The following is a 19,036-nucleotide window of genomic DNA, read 5'->3' as shown; positions in this document are numbered from 1 at the left end:
CCAGCTACCTTGAGAGGAATCGGATAGAGTACAAAACTGTAATTAACAAATCATATATAAAAATAATTTTAGCAGTGATATTCTCAGCATTCATTATTACGAGTCTCACAGCTGGTCTGCATTGCTTAAATGATTTGAGCTCCGACAAGTTGCAGCCAGTCAGCAATCCTGAGCAGCTGAGGAATGTAGAGCTTTTAGCACTTCAGGTTACGTCTGTAGGGCCTTACTGACATTGCAACTGGAACAGCCATTCTTTACCTAATGCTTTAATTAAACCCATGTGGAAAAACTCAGCTTTGTAGCTGTGATCGGTTGCCATATTCTGAGTCGTCATAGCTTCAACCTGTCCACATATTCAGTTCCAAGTGGAATTGGCAAATACTTAACTGTAGTCACAAGGCATGGATCAGGAAACTGAAAGCTCTGCAGATGCAAAGCATCTTAGAATCCAATGGAAAATGTGCAGTTGCAACAACTGAAGGTGATGACTAAAGTTGCTGCTTCTAGTATTCCATTAAGATAACACCTTTCACAAGTTCAAGACTACATAGAACACTGCAGAACCTTCAGCCCTCAATGTTGTGTCAATGTTTTATCCTACTCTTAAGATCAAACTAACCTACATAACCCTTCATTTTACTATCATCTGTGTGCCTATCAGAGTCACTTAAATGTTCCTAATATATCTGACTGTACTAGCACCACTAGCAGTGCATTCCACACACCCATCATTCTGTAAAGAACCTATTCCTGAAATCTTCCCTAAACTGTCCACCAACCACCTTATGCTCACCCCAACAGCCATATCCACCCTGGGAAAGTCTCTGGCTATCCACTCTACCTTCGTCAATGTGTTTTGTCACATCCTCAAAGAACTCAATAAAAGCTACCCCCTCAGAAAGTCATGCTGACTGCCAAAAGGACTTTTCATATGTACATGTTGCAGTGATACAATAGTTTTGATTTAAAGCATATTCTCAATCCTATCTATTACTCTTGATCCCATTTAATTTTTTTTTCCACCTCTATCAATATTACCTTTAAACGTGCTGGCAACAGAGAATCCTGGTGCTCGGCTAACAGTGTAGCATCTATTAAAAAGGTGTACAATGACTTTAAAGAACAACAAAACTTGAGAACAGAATGCATTTTGGTCATGGCAGAAGATCACAACTTGCTTCAGTCCTGTAGCAGCTCATGGTACATGATGAAGATCACATATAAATGTAAGCTATATTAAAACAGGTTTCCACTTTCTCCCTTATCCAAGGCATCACTAAATGTTTTGTATTATAGAGAAATATTAATTATGTAGGATTTTAAAAAATTCTAGATATAGTGCAAGTCAAAGAAATAGGAAAGCTAATATAGATAGGAGGCAGAAGATTACAGTACTATGACAATACAGAGTATCATGAAGTACCCAATTAACAGATACTTTAGATTTTTACAATTCATAAAAAATGTACATTTAAGAGTTTAAAAAGTTAACATCGTACACACATCTGATAAAAAAAAATTATACTTAGTTCTCAAAACACCAGAACTGCCATTTAAATTATTCAAACTTATGTCCAGTTATGTACAGAAAATTAATGCAAAGTCAAAACATATAAACTTAATGCTGACATTTATGGACCAAACATTTCCAGAGACATTCAACTATTTACATCTTCAACTTGTTTTCCCAATTTAGTCTTCAGTCCAGAGCCTAAAAGAGAGGAGCAGTTTCTTAAAAGTCAATAAAACCAACAAAAAGAATAATACAGGAATAATGAGCTGTTCTATACAGTTACCTATGAATAATTCAGGATTTGGTTTTGAATCTCTTCATACACTTGTTGATAGATTTCCTCCTTTGATTTCATTCCATTCAGATACACTGAAAATTTTAAAATCAATATAGAGTTGAGTTATTTCCACTCAGCATGAAATTACAGGGAAAATATTCAAGGAGTATAGATCGGCAAGTAATCTAACTTTGTGGGGATCCCTGGGAACTCTACCAAACAGACCAAGAGTTCTAGGCAATACAGCCAGTTTGGCAGCTCTAGTTCTAACAAGGGAAATCAAGCAGCTAAAAGACTTGTTCTGAAAATGCCCCTCAAGTATAAAACACCTGTTGATGCCCACTGCCAAAACATTTATTACAATCCAGCAACTAAAATTAATCTTCTCATTTGAGGCAATTTAAGCATGCATTCAATTTTCATTTTGATACATGATAAAGATACCTACCAACATTAACATTGTTAGCCTCCATCTCTTTCTTGTGTTTCAAGTACATTGGCCACACATGTCCATCAAACAAACCAGGTGGATCAGGAACTGTATAATTCCTTGTACTGGGAAAAGAAAAGTCATTGAGCTTATCACAATAAAAAGAAAAGACAAAACTGTTTTGCTTACTCAGCTGTCTGGATTTTCTGGTCGACAGCTTGAGCAGTGATAGAATAATATTCACCTCCTTCTCCTTTTGCATTCTTCATATGGAAGGGATAAGAAATAACTGTGATCAAATATTTCATTCAATGGCCTGGAAGAGAAAACACCAGATGGTTAAAAAACAAATTGACAAGGTTAGTTTCAAATCAAGACTGCCCAATAATTAATTACAAATAACTGAACATCACAAATCAACTCCTGGTTGTGATGAGTTAGACCAGAAATTAAGAACTTGGGCAATAATAAAAAGGTTATAAATGCCAATTATGTGTGACAAAAGGGAATTTAAGTTTGTAGTCAAGGTCACAGACAGACAATGCAATGCACTTGCAATTTCAATGTCAAGCTCCAAATAAATTCATTTTTCAGCATCTGTTAGAAAGCCAAATGTTGCAGTTGGGTTTACTTTCAGGCATTGGCAACAAAATACCTTAATTCTTAAAACATACTGCAATGTTTTCCCAACATGTTGTACACTACATCTCAAAATTATTGAGTGATAAACCAGTAACCACCAATACTTCACACACCAAGACACTTCATGAAGGTAACCATGCTCTCCGATAGGCTTTCATTCCAGAATCCTACTGGTGAACAATTTGGTGCAAGTGAACACAAAAACGTTCACAGCCTCCATTACATTTTACTGAAATCCTGGAGGCATCATGAAAATTTTTCAAGGTACTTTATAAACCTTGCTTGCTCAGACTGAAATAGTGAGTTCCAGAAAACTGCACCTGTAGTTATACAAGAGGAACCCTTCCACTATCAAAATGTGCACTTCTTTCTCTGGATCGCTCAGCTCATCGGAGACTGGAGTGACGTTCACTCCATGCGATCGGGCAAACTTTACTGGGTTTTCAATCCAGGCGTTGACAGTACTCATCATCGCCTCCATGTCGAGGGCTGTGATCACTGAAGGTCAAAAAAGAACCCAGCAGATTATCACAAGGACTAACACAAAAAGGTTAAGTAAATGTCAACGTAGATCAGTTTAAAAAGTCACTGCCTACAACCATTCTTACCATCCCATTGTTTAAATCCATCTTCCCCGACTTCTATTTGATCTGGTGGCTGAAATATAGTGATCATAAAAACATGGCTGCAAATATCCATTGATACATACAGATAGGGAATTAAATAATCAATCTTATGGCTACTCTCCCAAAGCCTCGATTTTTGCTGGTGTATGCTTCCACAGTCAGCAGCTCTCCTGTACCTCCGATGCCATTTGTCACTTTAGGACTGAGGACTTCAGCACATTGTTACTTCCAATTACTATGCAGTCACCAGCAAAAGTCAGATAACAAACAGGAGTTAACAATTTCTAGACCACACCCTGTCAAATACCCACCCCCAATTCAGGAGTGCCAGAGCCAATGTATGTTTCCTATTATTCCCTAGATATATAGCACACCCAAGGAGTCAAGCCAGTGACTTCACTAGCCTCTTAGCTTAATACTCCAACCTATTTGTTACTGAGCCTTCAGGTCCCAATCTTGAGATGTACTTTGATAAGTCGCTGGGTATTACTGACAGTTAATGACTTGTACCTTTTGTTTCGATATCGGTAAATATTACTTAGTGGAATCAGAATTAAACTGCAACTAAATTCTCCCACTACTAGTGTCAAAAAATTCAACATACCTGACGGTTAAGACCTTTAACCAAGTGTGTAACAGCATCCCGCCCCAGATATTTTACTCTTTAGTACACAAGATAGGATTTTAGGTACAAGATGAATGAATTCCTCCTTAGAACTAATAAAAGCAAATAACATTTCGATGTTTTGAAAAAGAAATTCAAAACATTGTACTCACCTTGTAAAAGTCATCCTGATGTACCACACAGCAGTTGGGTAAGATGTAGCGAATTTTGTTGGTCAAAGTGGTTTTTCCACCGTTGGTCACACTGAAAGTGTAAACAGAGACAAATTAACAGCAGGCGGAACTTCCCCAGAAGCGGCACGATTAGGATACGTTGAGTAACTTCCGCAAAAAGAGCTGAATTTTAAAAAAAGGCGCCAGATTAGAGTCCGCACTCTCTCCTAGTATATTGGGTGTTTAAAATACAACATTTTAAAATGAAAAAAAAAAGAACATCACAAGTTAGCAGCTCCATAACCTTCCCAACGGAATTGTAATTTTGGTTTTATATAAAGGCTCCGCTAATCGACTATGTTTTAAAGTTCCTTGAAATTTAATGCATTGGTAAGTTCATTTGCTTAAACTTTGTTGAGTTGATCATTAGATAATTTAATGACAAGACTTACGATTTTTTTGAAACTATAATTTTAAATGTTTTGCATAAAACAAATAGGTTATTAAAATATAAATATGTTCATAAAATCAAATATTTATCCGTGGATTTATAGTAACTGTTACAAGCCAGTAGGCGGGTTTTGGAAATTGGCGCCACTGGGATCGTAGTTTGAGCGGGAGAATCAAAACTCGACCAAGACAAACTCGGGATACACGTACATGGTCCCCCTTCTAATACCCACTTAGTGATACGGCAACAGAGAGAGACAGAAAACTTCTTGGGAAAATCCAAAAAGAAGCGAGAAAAAAGCTAAGTTTAATTGGACTGAACTTGTCAAATTTCAACAGAGGAAATGAACTGCAATACCACGTTGCCTAACTTTGTTATACAATAACCTACATTGTTATTACAAAGCAAACGGTAAAACTTACAAAATTAGACTAAAAACAAAATCACTTGGCAAATATTCAACTGCATCCCCAAAATCCTCAGTATATTTTTTCCCCCCAATTAAAACGTTCAACTCTTGGATCACAAACATCAGACACAAACGTTTGCTCCAGGATTTCCAATTTCATCACAAACCTTTGTACCGCAAACGAAAATAAACACGCTCCCTCAGCGCTGGTAACATTGTACAAGCGTTGTTACCTGCAATACTTACCCGCCGATACCTATAATGTATTTCATGTTGTTCCACAGTCCGCTCCAGCAGAGGATATTTGTTACTTTCACTGCTACTATTTCATTCACAAATCAGGTGCCACTTGCCCCTGTATTTATACTCTCCACAGACGCGTCATGACACGTCGCTGAGCTAGAGAGCAGGCGCTCTTGCACTGCAGCTGTCTGGCATCAGTCAACCCTTCCTCAAACCAATTATAGTCTGGAATTTTTCCTTTCCTAAATCAGTAAGAAGGTAGATATATTCCAGGGGCCCCTCCTCCCGCTATCCGGATCACAGCAAGTTAAAGTGAATTTTAAACGGCATCAACCTAAATAGTATTATTTCACATTATTATGCATTTCTCTGATGCTAAACCTTCTCTTGCGCTCTATATGTTTTCAAAGTGTCGGTTCTAAATCGTATTTTCACATTTGCTGTAGTTTAATATGCTGCCAGGGAGTCTGAATGATGCCATGAGTTCGGAAAGAGAACTTCTGCTCTGCTTGGAATACAGCTGAACTCTGTCTCTGAGGAGCAGGTCACGTTTTACGGAGCGTTTATATCGGTCTTGCCTCAATGTCTAAATCAGAAGGGTTTTATTCAGTCTCCAGAGTCCAGAAACTGGAGCACATCATTTAGGTTGACGATCCATTGCAGTGCTGCACTGTCAGAGGTGCAATATTTCTATTGCAATGTTAAGCCGACGCAACGTATATTCTCCAGACAATTTGACAAGAAACAGAGGAATTCTTCTGGTGCTCGTGCTAATATTTATCCCTTTGTGCACACAGTTTTATCTCATTGCTTTTCTCCCCCGATATCTCATTGCTTCCAGGACTTACAAATAATTAGGAGTAGGTGCAGACTGTTTAGCCTCTCGTAATTTTGTTTTTAAATCAACCTGTTCAGAGATATCCTCTGAGGAGGTTGGTCTTAAACCCAGAGGTAGGAACCACAACAGCGCCTATCATTTAGTCCCTGTACTCTGCTCTACCATTTAATAAATTTATGGCTAATTTGATTGTGGGTAAAACATCACATTCCTGTTTAGCCTGATAGCGTTTGAGTGTTACCTCATGAGGTACCTCACTTACGTTGTCAGTCATACATACCTGTGCACTAAAGGAATTCCATAAGCCCACCTCTGCTGATCTCAGGCAGAATTGCAAAGAGTCATCCCCCTCTAAGTGGGAAAAATTCTTCTTCATCTCATCTTATGGTCCTGCTCCACAGCTACCTGATGAAGGAGCAGCACTCTGAAAGCTAGTACTTCCAAATAAACCTGTTGGACTATAACCTGGTGTTGTGTGATTTTTAACATTTAGAATAAGGGTCTCCCACCCAACCCAATGTCCCTCAAGTCTTATTTCACCCATAGACTTCCTTTCAACGTCACCCTGTTAAATCTCAAGATCCTACCTGTTTCAACAAAATCGCCTCAATCTTCTAACTTCCAGTGGATTCAAGTCTAGTGCCTGTTCAATCTTTTCTCATGCGGTAACACTCATACATAACCCCAAGCCAGATATCGGTTGAGTGAACCATCTCCGAACTGCTTTGAATGCTTGTGAGAAGATTTGTAGCTCGGGTGCTCTTTGCTGTGGTTCTGTTCGCCGAGCTGGAAGTTTTTGTTGCAAATGTTTCGTCCCCTGTCTAGGTGACATCCTCAGTGCTTGGGAGCCTCCTGTGAAGCGCTTCTGTGAATGCTTTGAATGCATTTACATCATTATCTTGAATAAGAATTCCAAACTGAACATGTGGCCTAACCAACATTCTATGCCCCTACAGCAAAACATCCTCATTCCATACTCCATTCCCCTTGCAATAATCAACATTCAATTTGCCTTCCTAATCACTTGTATTTGGGTACTAACATTTTGTGATTCATAGACCAGCACATCTTGACCCCTTTGAGTTCTGCAATTCCTTTCTATTTAAATAAAGTTTTGCCTTTCTCTTTTAACAAAGCAGATAACTTCACATTTTTCCACATTACACTCCATCTGACAAGTTCTTACCCAGTCATTATATTTCTTTGCAGACTCAATGACCTCCTTACAGCTTACCTTCCTACCTAACTTTATATCATCAGCAAATTGAGCAAACATAAATTCTGACCCTTCAGTCGAGTCAACCATATAGAATGGATTCTAAATAGTTGAGGCTTGAACATTGATCCCTTTGGCACACTACTCATCACATCTTTCCAACCTGAAAAATATCCATGTATGTACACACTTTGCTTCTCATGAGCCAACCAGTTCTCTATCCATGCTAATACGTTACTATTGACATTATGAACATTTAGTTTTCATAGCAACCTTGTCAAAAAAGTTTTTTTGGGAAATCCAAGTACAGCACATTCCCTTGTGCCCCTTCATTTACAAAACTTGTTACTTCCTAAAGTAACATGTGTAAAATAGTCAAATATAATTTCCCTTTCACAAAATCATATTGAATTTGCCTAATTGCCTTAAGATTTTCTATGTGTCTTGCTTTAACCTCCTTAACAATAGATTCCAACATAATTCTGTTTGCAGATTGGCTGCTACTTTTCCCTACATTACAAAGTGAATTTGTTACATCAGCTATGAAGCATTTTGAAAAGTTCTGATGTCCTAAAATATGCTATACAAATACAGGTTCATCCTGTTCTTATCGCTTTATAAAAGGACAGGTTGTAGCAACCCATAGAGGGGAGTTGAGGCTAGGTCTTTATGTACATACTGTAGTGATTGTAATGAGGTCAGCCATCCAGAGAGGCTAATGTTGTGCCTTTGTTTAAGAAGGGAAATAAAGAGAAGGCTGGGAACTATAGACCTGTGATTCTGACTTTGTGGTGGGTAAGTTGTTGGAAGTGATTCTGAAAGATAGAATTTATATGCATTTGGAGAGGCAAGGAATGATTCGGGATAGCATCGCTTTGTGCAAGGGAAATCGTGTGTCACAAACTTAATTTATTCTTTTGAGGAAGTGACCAAGAAGATTGACGAGGGTAGAGCAGTAGACATTGTTTACTTGGACTTTAGTAAAGTCTTTGACAAAGTTCCACATGGTAGACTAATTAGTAAAGTTAGATCATATGAGTGAGATTCAGGGTGAGCTTGTCAACTGGATAAAGAATTGGCTTAATGGCAGGAGACAGAGAGTAATGATGGATGGTTTGTTTTTCGGACTGAAGGCCTGTGACTAGGGAAGAGTTAGCAGTGAGTTCAATTTTGTTGTGCCATAAGGTGACACACACTCAAGTTATCTGAAATATGCCTGGATGGGTCTACCATGAGCTTCTCTGGCAGCTAAGTGAGCAGTTGCAGGCAGCCGGGACACTTCAGCTTTCTCCTCATTCCCCATCTCCTCTAAAGATGCGGAATGGGCCCTCACCTTCCTATTTCTGCAGCTCTACTCCTCTCTGCAGCACCAAACTGTGAATGGTACAGCAGACCTCTACTGTCCTGTACACTCATGCTTGTACAGACTTCAGGATGATCACGAATCTGTCCAGGCACACGATTTGTGTTAGGGTTAAGGAACTAACTTCTTCTGTGAGTGAACTTGTGCTCTGGTGGCTTCAGTAATAACATTCTCCTGCATCAACTTTAGAGGCAAGTCACTTGTGCTATTAGCCATATCCTTAGGATGTGGATCATTCAGGAGTCACTGATTGAACTTGCATGGACCTACAGGGATGTAACTGGTACAAGATGAAAGCATCATGGTAGTTTTCACGATATCTAGCACAGGTGTGAATAAAAGCTTTCTGGTGATTACAAACTGGAATAAGGAGTTATTGTAAGATATGCAAATGTGACATCGTCTTAGGAAGTGATGTTATGTTACATGACATTATCATGCGCTTTTTTCTCTTGCAGGCTCATAACAAGGTAAAGCCCCAACTTGTTGCTATAATTTGTGTTCTTAAATAAAACTTCTTAAAACTTAAAACTAAATAAAACTTAGAATGTTTTTCACTTTACCTCAGCAGTATCAAAAGAGGTTAACAGCACAATGAGACCAAGAAAATCATAAGAGAACAAACAACTAAAAATATTATACAAAGCAGGTGAACATTGATGGAGTGGAATCTCTTCTGATCATCAAAGACTGCTGGTGGATCTCAGGGCCAGGGACAGACATCACAGGCCCTGAACTTGCTGCCAGGCCCCATGCTGACCAGAGCACAGGGCCCCTAGAGTCCAGGCCATGGATATTGGGTATTGATGTAGCCCTTGTCCAAGGTCCTGGTGCATCTGAGGCTGCCTTGATTTCCAAATATGCAGCCTCTGACTGAAGTGAATATAAGTGGTGTCTCCAGCAAATATGGCGTGAGATATGTCAGGGAGAGAAGAATGTCAATTCCTGCAGATGTCATCAGCTATCCCTGGATGAAGGTGGAGGTAAAGAAATTTGGACAGTCACTGATTGACAATGCATTCTGGCTTGTTTTTCTCAGCAAAGGGGACTAGTTTTAGGAGACTTCAGATTGCAGCAAAGACCACATGAATGCAAGAGCCTCCACAAGCACCGTTGCTCCATCGTGTTGTGAAAGCTGATCTTCTCAGTACATATTTTGTGCTTTCACCCTTATTTGAGCTAAAATTTGTCTTCATCCTCCTGTCCTGTGGAGAGGTATCTAGCTGAGGAGTCGAATGCTCCTACTCGGTTTGTTTGTGTCATAGGCTCTCTTGTTGCTGACCAAAGGTCTACGCTGCATTTGCACCAGTGAAGCCTGACAACAGGCAAATGCAGATCAAGGTGGGTATAAAATAAGAGAAAGGACTTACAAAATGTTGGAATAGCTAGAGCGGGTTCTGAAAAGAAAAGTCAGATCGGACTCGAAACATTAACTCTATTTTTCTCTCTTCACAGGTGCTGCTAGATCTGTTGAGTTTCTCCAGCACTTTCAGTTTTCATGCAAACCTGCCAGGCAAGGAAGCAGCTATGCAGTTTTAGTTTTAAAGACTTTCCAAGGAGCTAATTTCCTAGAACTGTGTGGGGTACTTTTCAGAGAGTCAGTGTGGACTTGTTGGGCCGAATGGCCTATTCCCACACTGCAGGGATTCTATGATTCTATGACCAATAAATTCTCTCAGAGTTCTTATCTTCTTGAACCCTGTGGGTTTCATATTACTTGGGAAACCTGTGCACTGGCTGATACAGTCAAAATTCATTGTCTCTTAGTATATTTCAGTTAGAGACTGAATAATTCCAAATGGATTTTCTGTTGTTATGACATAGGGTAAACCTTCCCCCCCCTCCACCCCTGCTAATTTAAACCTGAAACACAGAAATGATTTAACCCACGCTGTAATCTATTAAAATTGGAGAGACCAACAACTATCCCAAAGATCACTATTTAAAGTAAAAATTAACAACTTTATTTTTTTAAAGTCCAACAGAGAATAATTAACTAACAATTATTTACAACTCCTTTCTCTAACCTGTCTTTTACTTTCCCTTCTATAACACTGGTCCAATTAAACCCGCCAATTAAGATTTACCAAAAAATTCAAATTTCAAAACTAGCTAGCTGTTGAACCTTCTCTTTGTATCTTTCTCTGACTTCTTTTCTTCTTCTTAGGGTTTCTGTTGCACAGGTCATTGGTACATAAAGGTATCTTTAAGAGAGCTATTCTGTAGGCAGTCTATATATTTTGGTGGCTTGGTAGTTCTCCCCCAACTGTTCAATTTTTCCTGGTCTTATAGCCTAAAGCATCGGATTGTTTTATTGGTTTTAATATTGTCAAAATACCAAATTCAAACTTGTTTGGGAGTTTAGTATCTTGAGGCAAATTTAAGCTGATGGGCCAAATTTGCATTTGTTTTGTCTCAAAGCAACCCAGGTATTGCCAGTTGCTGGACTAAATGTTACATTGTAAATTCTCCAGCACTCTGTGTGATTTCTAACTCCTTCAATTCTCTTAAAGATACCGTACCCTTTACACATTCAAAACACTGTGCACCTTCATGTACAATTCCTCAAAATCGAGGAACGAGATTACATGAGATATGGTACCGACAATTGTGTTTTCAAGAAGCTGTAGTTTATGGAGCATGAGAACATTAGGATAATGAATGGGGTTTGGCAAAGGTCTGGACAAAGATTTCAGCAGCCATTCATGAGAGATGGAGGATATTACAGAGGTGAAGTTGGTAGTTGTGATGGAGAGTATTTGAGATCAGAAGCTTAGCTTGGGTTTAGACAGTGGCCAGAGAGGGATTGCTGTGGTGATGAGGGTGCAGAGCCTGTGCTAGAAGTCGAGGACAAAAGCTTTCATCTTCCTAATCTTGAAATGGAGAAACTCACGGGTCTTGATGATGTGGGTCAATGAAGGAATCTTGATTGAGACATGGGGAGAATCCCCTACAAACAGAGGGGAAACGATAGCTTAGTGGTGTTATCACTGGATTGTTAATCCAGAGACCCAGGTAATATTCTGTGGAACCAGGTTCCAATCCTACCACAGCAGATGGTGGAATTTGAATTCAATACAAATCAGGAATTAAGAGCTTAATGGAGGATCACGTATCCATTCTTGATTGTCGGAAAAACCTAGATGGTTCAATAATGGCCTTTATGGAAGGAATCCTTACGATGTCTGGCCTACATATGACTCCAGACCCATAGCAATGTGGTTGACAATTAGGGATAGGCAACACCAGAGACGCCTAGAGCCTGTGAATGACTAACAAAAATCAAACAGATTTTGAAAAGAGCTCTTCCAAAACACAGCACTTTCAACAATGTACAATATGGCACAGATTTCCTAGATTTGTTACATTCACCAAAAGTGCAATTCAGTGTATGCTTATTCTCAATATTCTTCTGTGTTTTCCATGGGAGAAAGTGAGGACTGCAGATACTGGAGATCAGAGTCGAGAGTGTGGTGCTGGAAATGAGCACCACATTCTCGAATTCTATACTTGCCATGCATCGCTCCCTACTGTATCTCTACTCTGTATCCCTCTCCATGCCAAATGAGTTTAAATACCCACCAATCACACAAACCTACCCTCCCCACAAGGATGGTGCTCCCCTTCCGCAGAAATAATCCCAGTTCTCCAAGAATCAGAAAACCTTTCCTCATGCTCCAACTCTTCAGCCACACAACCATGTGTTCTATCCATCTATTCCTACACTTACTACAACCTTTGAGGTGCTCTTTTCAATTTGCTTCCTAGTTCTCTAAATTCTTGTGGTAGGACCGCACTTACCTTCTACCTCTGTGTTGGCTTCAGTGTGAGCTATAATCTGTGACTGTTCTCCACTCTCCCTCTACAGCTATTCAGTGACATCCCTGGATGGTGGAGGCAGGAACCATCACTGCTCAATCCCAGCTTCCAAAATTGTGGGCAGGAGTTTTTCAGAATACACCATCAGGCACAAATAGTGTCAGAAGTCCAGACCATGTAGGAAACAGTCACACAAAGTGATTTCCCTGCGGGAAGGTGATCAATCAATGGCCAGAGGGTGAACTCTCCATCTTCAGGCTTTTGTAGCTGGAGGACCTGTCAAATGCCATTCCACCAGGAAAGCACATGAGGAAGCATGAGGTGTGAGGGAGAGGATACTTTCAAATGGAGGCACTGTCTTTCAAACTATGTTATATAATGCATACATTTTAAACATTCCATTGGCAGTGAGGCTGCCGCTGTGGGTTATGGGTAGGTGGGGTGCTTCCATAAGGTACTCTGTGGTTGCTGCTGTAGGAAGGAGAGGTTCTAGTCCTGTCTGGAGTGCTGTCCCTGTCTCCCTCCTCCTCAGTTTGCCATTGGGAGTCTGCCTCCAGGCAACTAAACTGGACCCTGCTGCCCCTGGGCCTTTTGAAAATCCCAGTTAGTTGTTGTTAACAGGCCTTACTTTATTTTACTTCCTTCAGGTCTACATGGGACAATGGGCAGCAAGACTCCATCACCAGCCCACTTAAATTTCATTCAATCCAGCCCCGGCGGTGTCTGCTCTTGAAGGTGCTCCTTAAAGACATTTCACCAGGTCTTCTTTATCAATCCTATCTTCTTTTTCCATCTGGTAGCATCCCCATTCTACTGCTGGTGAGGGTTACAAACCAGAGAAGAAATGCATGTCATAGAATCCCTACAGTGTGGAAACAGGCCATTCAGCCCATCATGTCCACACTAATACTCTGAAAGGCATCCCACCCAGACCCATCCCATCTCTGTAACCCTACATTTCTCATGGCTAATCCACCTAACTATGGGAAATTTAACATTGCCAATTCATCTAACCTGTCCATGTTTGGACTGGGGGAGGAGACTTGAGCACCCAGAGGAACTCCACAGAAACACGGGGAGAATGTGCAAATACCACACAGACAGGGTGGAATTGAACCTGGGTCCCTGGAGCTGTGAGGCAGCAATGCTAACCACTGAGCCACTGTGCTGCCCCTGCTATTCCTGCAATTTTCAGCCATCTCTTTAGCATGACATCCAAAGGAACCTCTGACCAGGCCTTAGTTGGTGATATTGTCTCTCCAAGTGATACCCAGGATCTTATGTAGGTAAGGATGGTGGGAGGCATCCATCTTAAAACATAAGAACATGAGAACCAGGAGCAGGAGTAGTCAATTTAGCCCTTCACAGCTGGTCTGCCATTTATTATGATCGTTGGCCAATATCAGCTTAGCCTTAACTCCACTTTCCTGCCCACTGGCTATAATCCTTAAACCCATTACTAATTTTAAAACTGTCTATCATCCTTAAATTTGCTCAATGTCCCAGCATCCACCATCCTCTTGAATAGTAAATTCCAAGACACATTTTGAAAAGTAATGTCTCCTCATTTCAAGGTTTTAAACCTGCGATCCCTGATCCTAAAACTATGACCACTCATTCTGGATTGCCCCTCATGACAGGCACCATTGCTGTTCTTTCCCATGTCTTGGTGGTTTAGCTTGCAGTTGGCCCTACAATTGTTAGGTAAAGATGTATCTTCGTGCCTGCGTTGATAGCAATCGATGCCCACATGATGTGGCTTCAATAGGCCGTCAACTAGCTTAATCAGTAGCCCTGCTGCTTCCCAATCCCATCTTTGGGAAAATGGTAGAGGGGTTGGGTGGAGCAGGGGAACTGGCGTAAGCATGTGGAGCTATATTTAACATGTGCCTGCCCCCATTTCCTGGAGGGGCGACTCAGACACCAGCTCAGGGTGTTCATTCTGATAGCTGTGTCGCATTTTCAAGCACCCCGATGCTAAATTCAAAAGATTGAGCTGGATAAAAAGATAAATGAAGTTCCTGTGATGTCATTAGTGAGCCTTGTGAATAATCTTTGTGGTGGAGTGAGGATTTTCCAGTCTATAAATATCAAGGCTCCAACAACACTTAGTCTACAAATGAATTAATTTGTTGCTCTGAGGTATCCATGGGTACTGAACCATATTGACCAGGTTTCATCCTTGTCTGTGCTGAATTGGTTGGGTATTGGCAGGAAGTTTGCAAATAAATCCAGCATATATCTGTGAGAAAGGACAAGAAAGCTCAGTACATAAGTGATGGGTGGGAAGAGAAATGAGGCTTCCCCTCAAAATAAAGCAGTTAACCATCATTTTAACCCAACATACACAGTAACCAAAATCAGTTCTGGGTACACAAAGTTACACTGGAGCTTCTTTTATTGAGCTGTCAGAACAAGAACAGGAGAGAAGGACTGAAGAGCGTTGAAGGTAGTGTTAAACAATGTAAAACACAGTTTAGGTTTTATTACATAACCATTAATAAAAGATAGCATTTGTAGAATTCTCCTGACCATAGCAAGTGTTCAATGGGGAAATTTAACATATAGAGGCCACAGTAGGCACAAGGACAGCAGAGTGTTCAGCAGGAGAAGATAAAAGGTAGGGAGGAGGGACTTGGAGGAGGGGCGTTGGAAATGTGATAGGTGGAAAGAGGTCAAGGTGAGGGTGATAGGTCGGAGTAGGATGGAGGCGGAGAGGTCAAGAAGAAGACTGCAGGTCAGGAAGGCGGTGCCGGGCTGGAGGGATTCGGCTGAGACAAGGTGGGGGGAGGGGGGATGAAGAAACTGGTGAAGTTCAAGTTCATCCCCTGTGGTTGGAGGGTTCCCAGTCGGAAGATAAGACGCTCCTCCTCCGACCGTCGCGTTGTTGTGGTTTGGCGGTGGATGAGTCCAATGACCTGCATATCCTCGGTGGAGTGGGAGGGGGAGTTGAAATGCTGTGCTACAGGGTGGTTGGGTTGGTTCGTCCGGGTGGCCCAGAGGTGCTCTCTGAATCGCTCCGCAAGTAGGCGGCCTGTCTCCCCAATATAGAGGAGGCCACACCGGCTGCAGCGGATGCAGTAGATGATGTCGGTGGAGGTGCAGGTGAATCTGTGGCGGATATGGAAGTTTCCTTTGGGGCCTTGGAGAGAAGTGAGGGGGGAGGTGTGGGCGCAAGTGTTGCACCTCCTGCGGTTGCAAGGGAAGGTGCCGGGAGTGGAGGTTGGGTCGGTGGGGGGTGTGGATCTGACAAGGGGGTCGCGGAGGGAGTGGTCTCTACGGAAAGCTGATAGGGGAGGGGAGGGAAATATATCTCTACGGAAAGCTGATAGCACCCTGTAGCACAGCATTTCAACTCCCCCTCCCACTCCACCGAGGATATGCAGGTCATTGGACTCATCCACCGCCAAACCACAACAACGCGACGGTCGGAGGAGGAGCGTCTTATCTTCCGACTGGGAACCCTCCAACCACAGGGGATGAACTTGGACTTCACCAGTTTCTTCATCTCCCCTCCCCCCACCTTGTCTCAGCCGAATCCCTCCAGCCCGGCACCGCCTTCCTGACCTGCAGTCTTCTTCTTGACCTCTCCGCCTCCATCCTACTCCGACCTATCACCCTCACCTTGACCTCTTTCCACCTATCACATTTCCAACGCCCCTCCTTCAAGTCCCTCCTCCCTACCTTTTATCTTCTCCTGCTGAACACTCTCTGCTCATTCCTGAAGAAGGGCCTGTGCCCGAAACGTCGAATCTCCTGTTCCCTGGATGCTGCCTGACCTGCTGTGCTGTTCCAGCAATAAAGTTTCAACTTTGATCTCCAGCATCTGCAGACCTCACTTTCTCCACAAGGACAGCAGAGCAATCACCTTGCTCACCCTCACCTACAGTGGCAGACCTCCACTATTTTGGGGCTTGGACCTCTTTAGTATGCCATGGCAAATTCCTGTTGCTCCCAGTTTCTCCTTGCTGGTTCTTGGAAGGCAGGGAAGCATCCAGCTTCTACTAAAGAGTCAGTGGGCAGATTGGGTTAGAGGCAGGGAGGGTGTTGGAGGAAATCCCAGAGTTGGCAGTGGTCGGTATTTCTGAGGGCTCAGGAGGAGCGCTCCTACCTCTCCAGCTGCCACCAAATGAGAAGTACAAGTCCACCAACCCGCCTCCTAAAACCCCTTTAAAGCACATTGGTTAATCTGGTGAAGATCTAGTACAAATATAAAGACAATATATGTTGTACCTGGAAATTACAAATCAATAGTAGGAACTCATTTACATATATAAGTAATTTTTATCTGTCTCAGACAACAGAAACACCAGATGTTGCTTCGTGTCCTTTGGCCACAGTTTCTACAATTTCCTAATTTTTGATTTCTGGTCTCTTCTTTGGATGAGAAACAGCTTGTCAGTAGCTGATAATTATGAGAAGGATCCTTCATTAGACATAGGAGCAGAAGTAGACCATTCAGCCCATCTTATTAGCTCTGCTAGTCAATTGCTGACCTGATAATCTTCAACTTCATTTTCAGCCTTTTCCCCATAATCCTTGATTCCCTTACTGATTAAAAATTTGTCGGTCTTGAGTCTTGAACATAAGTAATGACCCAGCCTTGATAGTCATCTCTGGTAAAAAAAAATCCACAGGTTCACTCACCTCTGTCTGAAAATGTTTTAAATTGAATTCATATTTCATCAACTGCCCTGCTGGGATTTGAATATCTATTCCCAGAATATTTAGAGGACTCCTATACTAACTGCCTTGCCCTTCCTTACTGCAAGCCCTTAAGCTGTGGGGTGACCATATCCCACATTACAAGGTTAAAACCATTATTTTTAACTCAATCAAAGGGCATGATGGTTTTTACAACAATTGACGGTGGTTACATGGTCAGGATTGGACTAGAGTTTGATCAGATTCAAATTGCACCATCTGACATTTGAGCAAGTCCCCACAACATTAGCCTGGTGTTCTAGATTACTAGTCCTGTGACATTACAACTCTGCCTCTACCTCCTCTTAATCATTGATTTATTAACATCCATGGACCATCAGATGCAATCCTGCTTAATCTTGGATTAAATGTGACCTGTTGGTTTATGCACTTCAGAAGATGAGAACAATAATTCTGGGATATTTTTGTTACATTCAACTTTTCTTCTTATATGCTAAATTCTGTTAAGTGCCATTTTAGTCAGCTGTATTAAGCATTGTTTTGATCAAAGGAAGGAAAGAGTTGCATTTACATAGCAGCTTTCACATTCACAGGATACCCCAATAAAATACTTTACAGCCAATAAAATACTTTTGCAATGTAGTCATTGTTGTAATGTAACAGCAGCCAAATAAACAATGAATACACTGGTAATACAGGATTGAAATCAAAACTGAGCAATGCAGGGGTGATGCAAAATGTTTATCAATTATAATGTTACTCATGACTGTTAGAATAGCTGGTCCACAGAAAATAAACTCCATGGTTAACTAGCAAATTCTAAATGGCTAATGTCACTGCGCAGCCTGGCTCAAAGCTTCGCAGACCATAAAAACATCCATGTTCATTCCCTTATGTTAGCCTGCTGTTACTGCTATCAGCTGGTGGCCACAATTAAACTCACCATTCCAACAAAAATACGCTGGGTGTTGGTAAAACCAGCCGATGTCATCAAACAAGTGAGGGAGCTTTTTGTTATTCCCAATGGCTCGTTCCTTTTCATCACTACAATGTGATTGTAACCACAATCCACTATCATGACAAAGACAGGAAGGATTGCTAACATGGGATGGGTTTACTAATAAGCAGATGTTCAAACATTAAAGTTCACAACAATTCCAAAATCCCTCCATTCAGGCAACTGCTGGACAGCCAGCTAAAGGCCGAATCCTGACTCAGAGCTTTTTCTCATAGGTCATGAATCAATCATGTGCAATGACTCAAATTCCCAATCTGGGATTGTCCCTGGAACTTTGATGTGTCATTAACAGTCTGCCTGTGCATGGAATTAAAACCTAAAGGTCTATTGAAATGGGTTCAACATTCTGTTTATATGTCACATAGTTTTATAAAGTCATTTAATATTTGGATAATAATTGGACTTTGGAGATTTGCTAAAATTACTAATGTTAAAAAAAGTCACTTCTTAACTAAAACCCCAGATATGCATCAAGAGGAATAACAGAAAATAAGCAGAATCATTTCTCTTTTTCATAAAGCCTTTCCCTTGTGGCTCACTCTTTAAATACCCAGCCTGGTAGAGAACACTCCAGCCCAGATTTGATTCCTGAGGCTGAACTTTCTCACCCTCTTGGGCCTGGAGATGGAGGGGTTGCCATTTTTGCCAAGACAGACTCAGATCCTGGAAGGCTACCCGCTCCCATGAGATGGGCAGCAAATTTGGCTCAATGGCTTTCTCCAATTGGTTTGTGATTTCCCAGCAAGGGC

The 19,036-nt window shown here is 41.3% G+C and overlaps 1 protein-coding gene and 1 pseudogene across 2 annotated transcripts in view; one reads left to right on the top strand and one right to left on the bottom strand.

The window, feature by feature from the left end:
* The window catches only part of LOC122565230 (beta-1,3-galactosyl-O-glycosyl-glycoprotein beta-1,6-N-acetylglucosaminyltransferase-like), an 84,666-nt pseudogene that overhangs the window by 24,051 nt on the left and 41,579 nt on the right, over positions 1 to 19,036 (top strand). The window lies entirely within an intron of this gene.
* Positions 1,132 to 5,514, bottom strand: mibp (muscle-specific beta 1 integrin binding protein). Its single transcript, XM_043720989.2, has 8 exons — positions 5,372 to 5,514; positions 4,266 to 4,356; positions 3,471 to 3,519; positions 3,183 to 3,360; positions 2,465 to 2,536; positions 2,239 to 2,345; positions 1,797 to 1,882; positions 1,132 to 1,711 (listed from the first exon to the last, which is right to left on the bottom strand). The coding sequence occupies exons 1-7, from the start codon at positions 5,395 to 5,397 to the stop codon at positions 1,797 to 1,799; spliced, it is 609 nt and encodes a 202-aa protein (XP_043576924.1). The 5' UTR covers positions 5,398 to 5,514; the 3' UTR covers positions 1,132 to 1,711.

This window comes from Chiloscyllium plagiosum, unplaced genomic scaffold (assembly GCF_037043375.1).
Source record: "Chiloscyllium plagiosum isolate Xiang-an unplaced genomic scaffold, Cpla_swu_hap1 HiC_scaffold_28, whole genome shotgun sequence".
Lineage (NCBI taxonomy): Eukaryota > Metazoa > Chordata > Chondrichthyes > Orectolobiformes > Hemiscylliidae > Chiloscyllium > Chiloscyllium plagiosum.
This window is presented reverse-complemented; position numbering and strand designations above follow the sequence as displayed.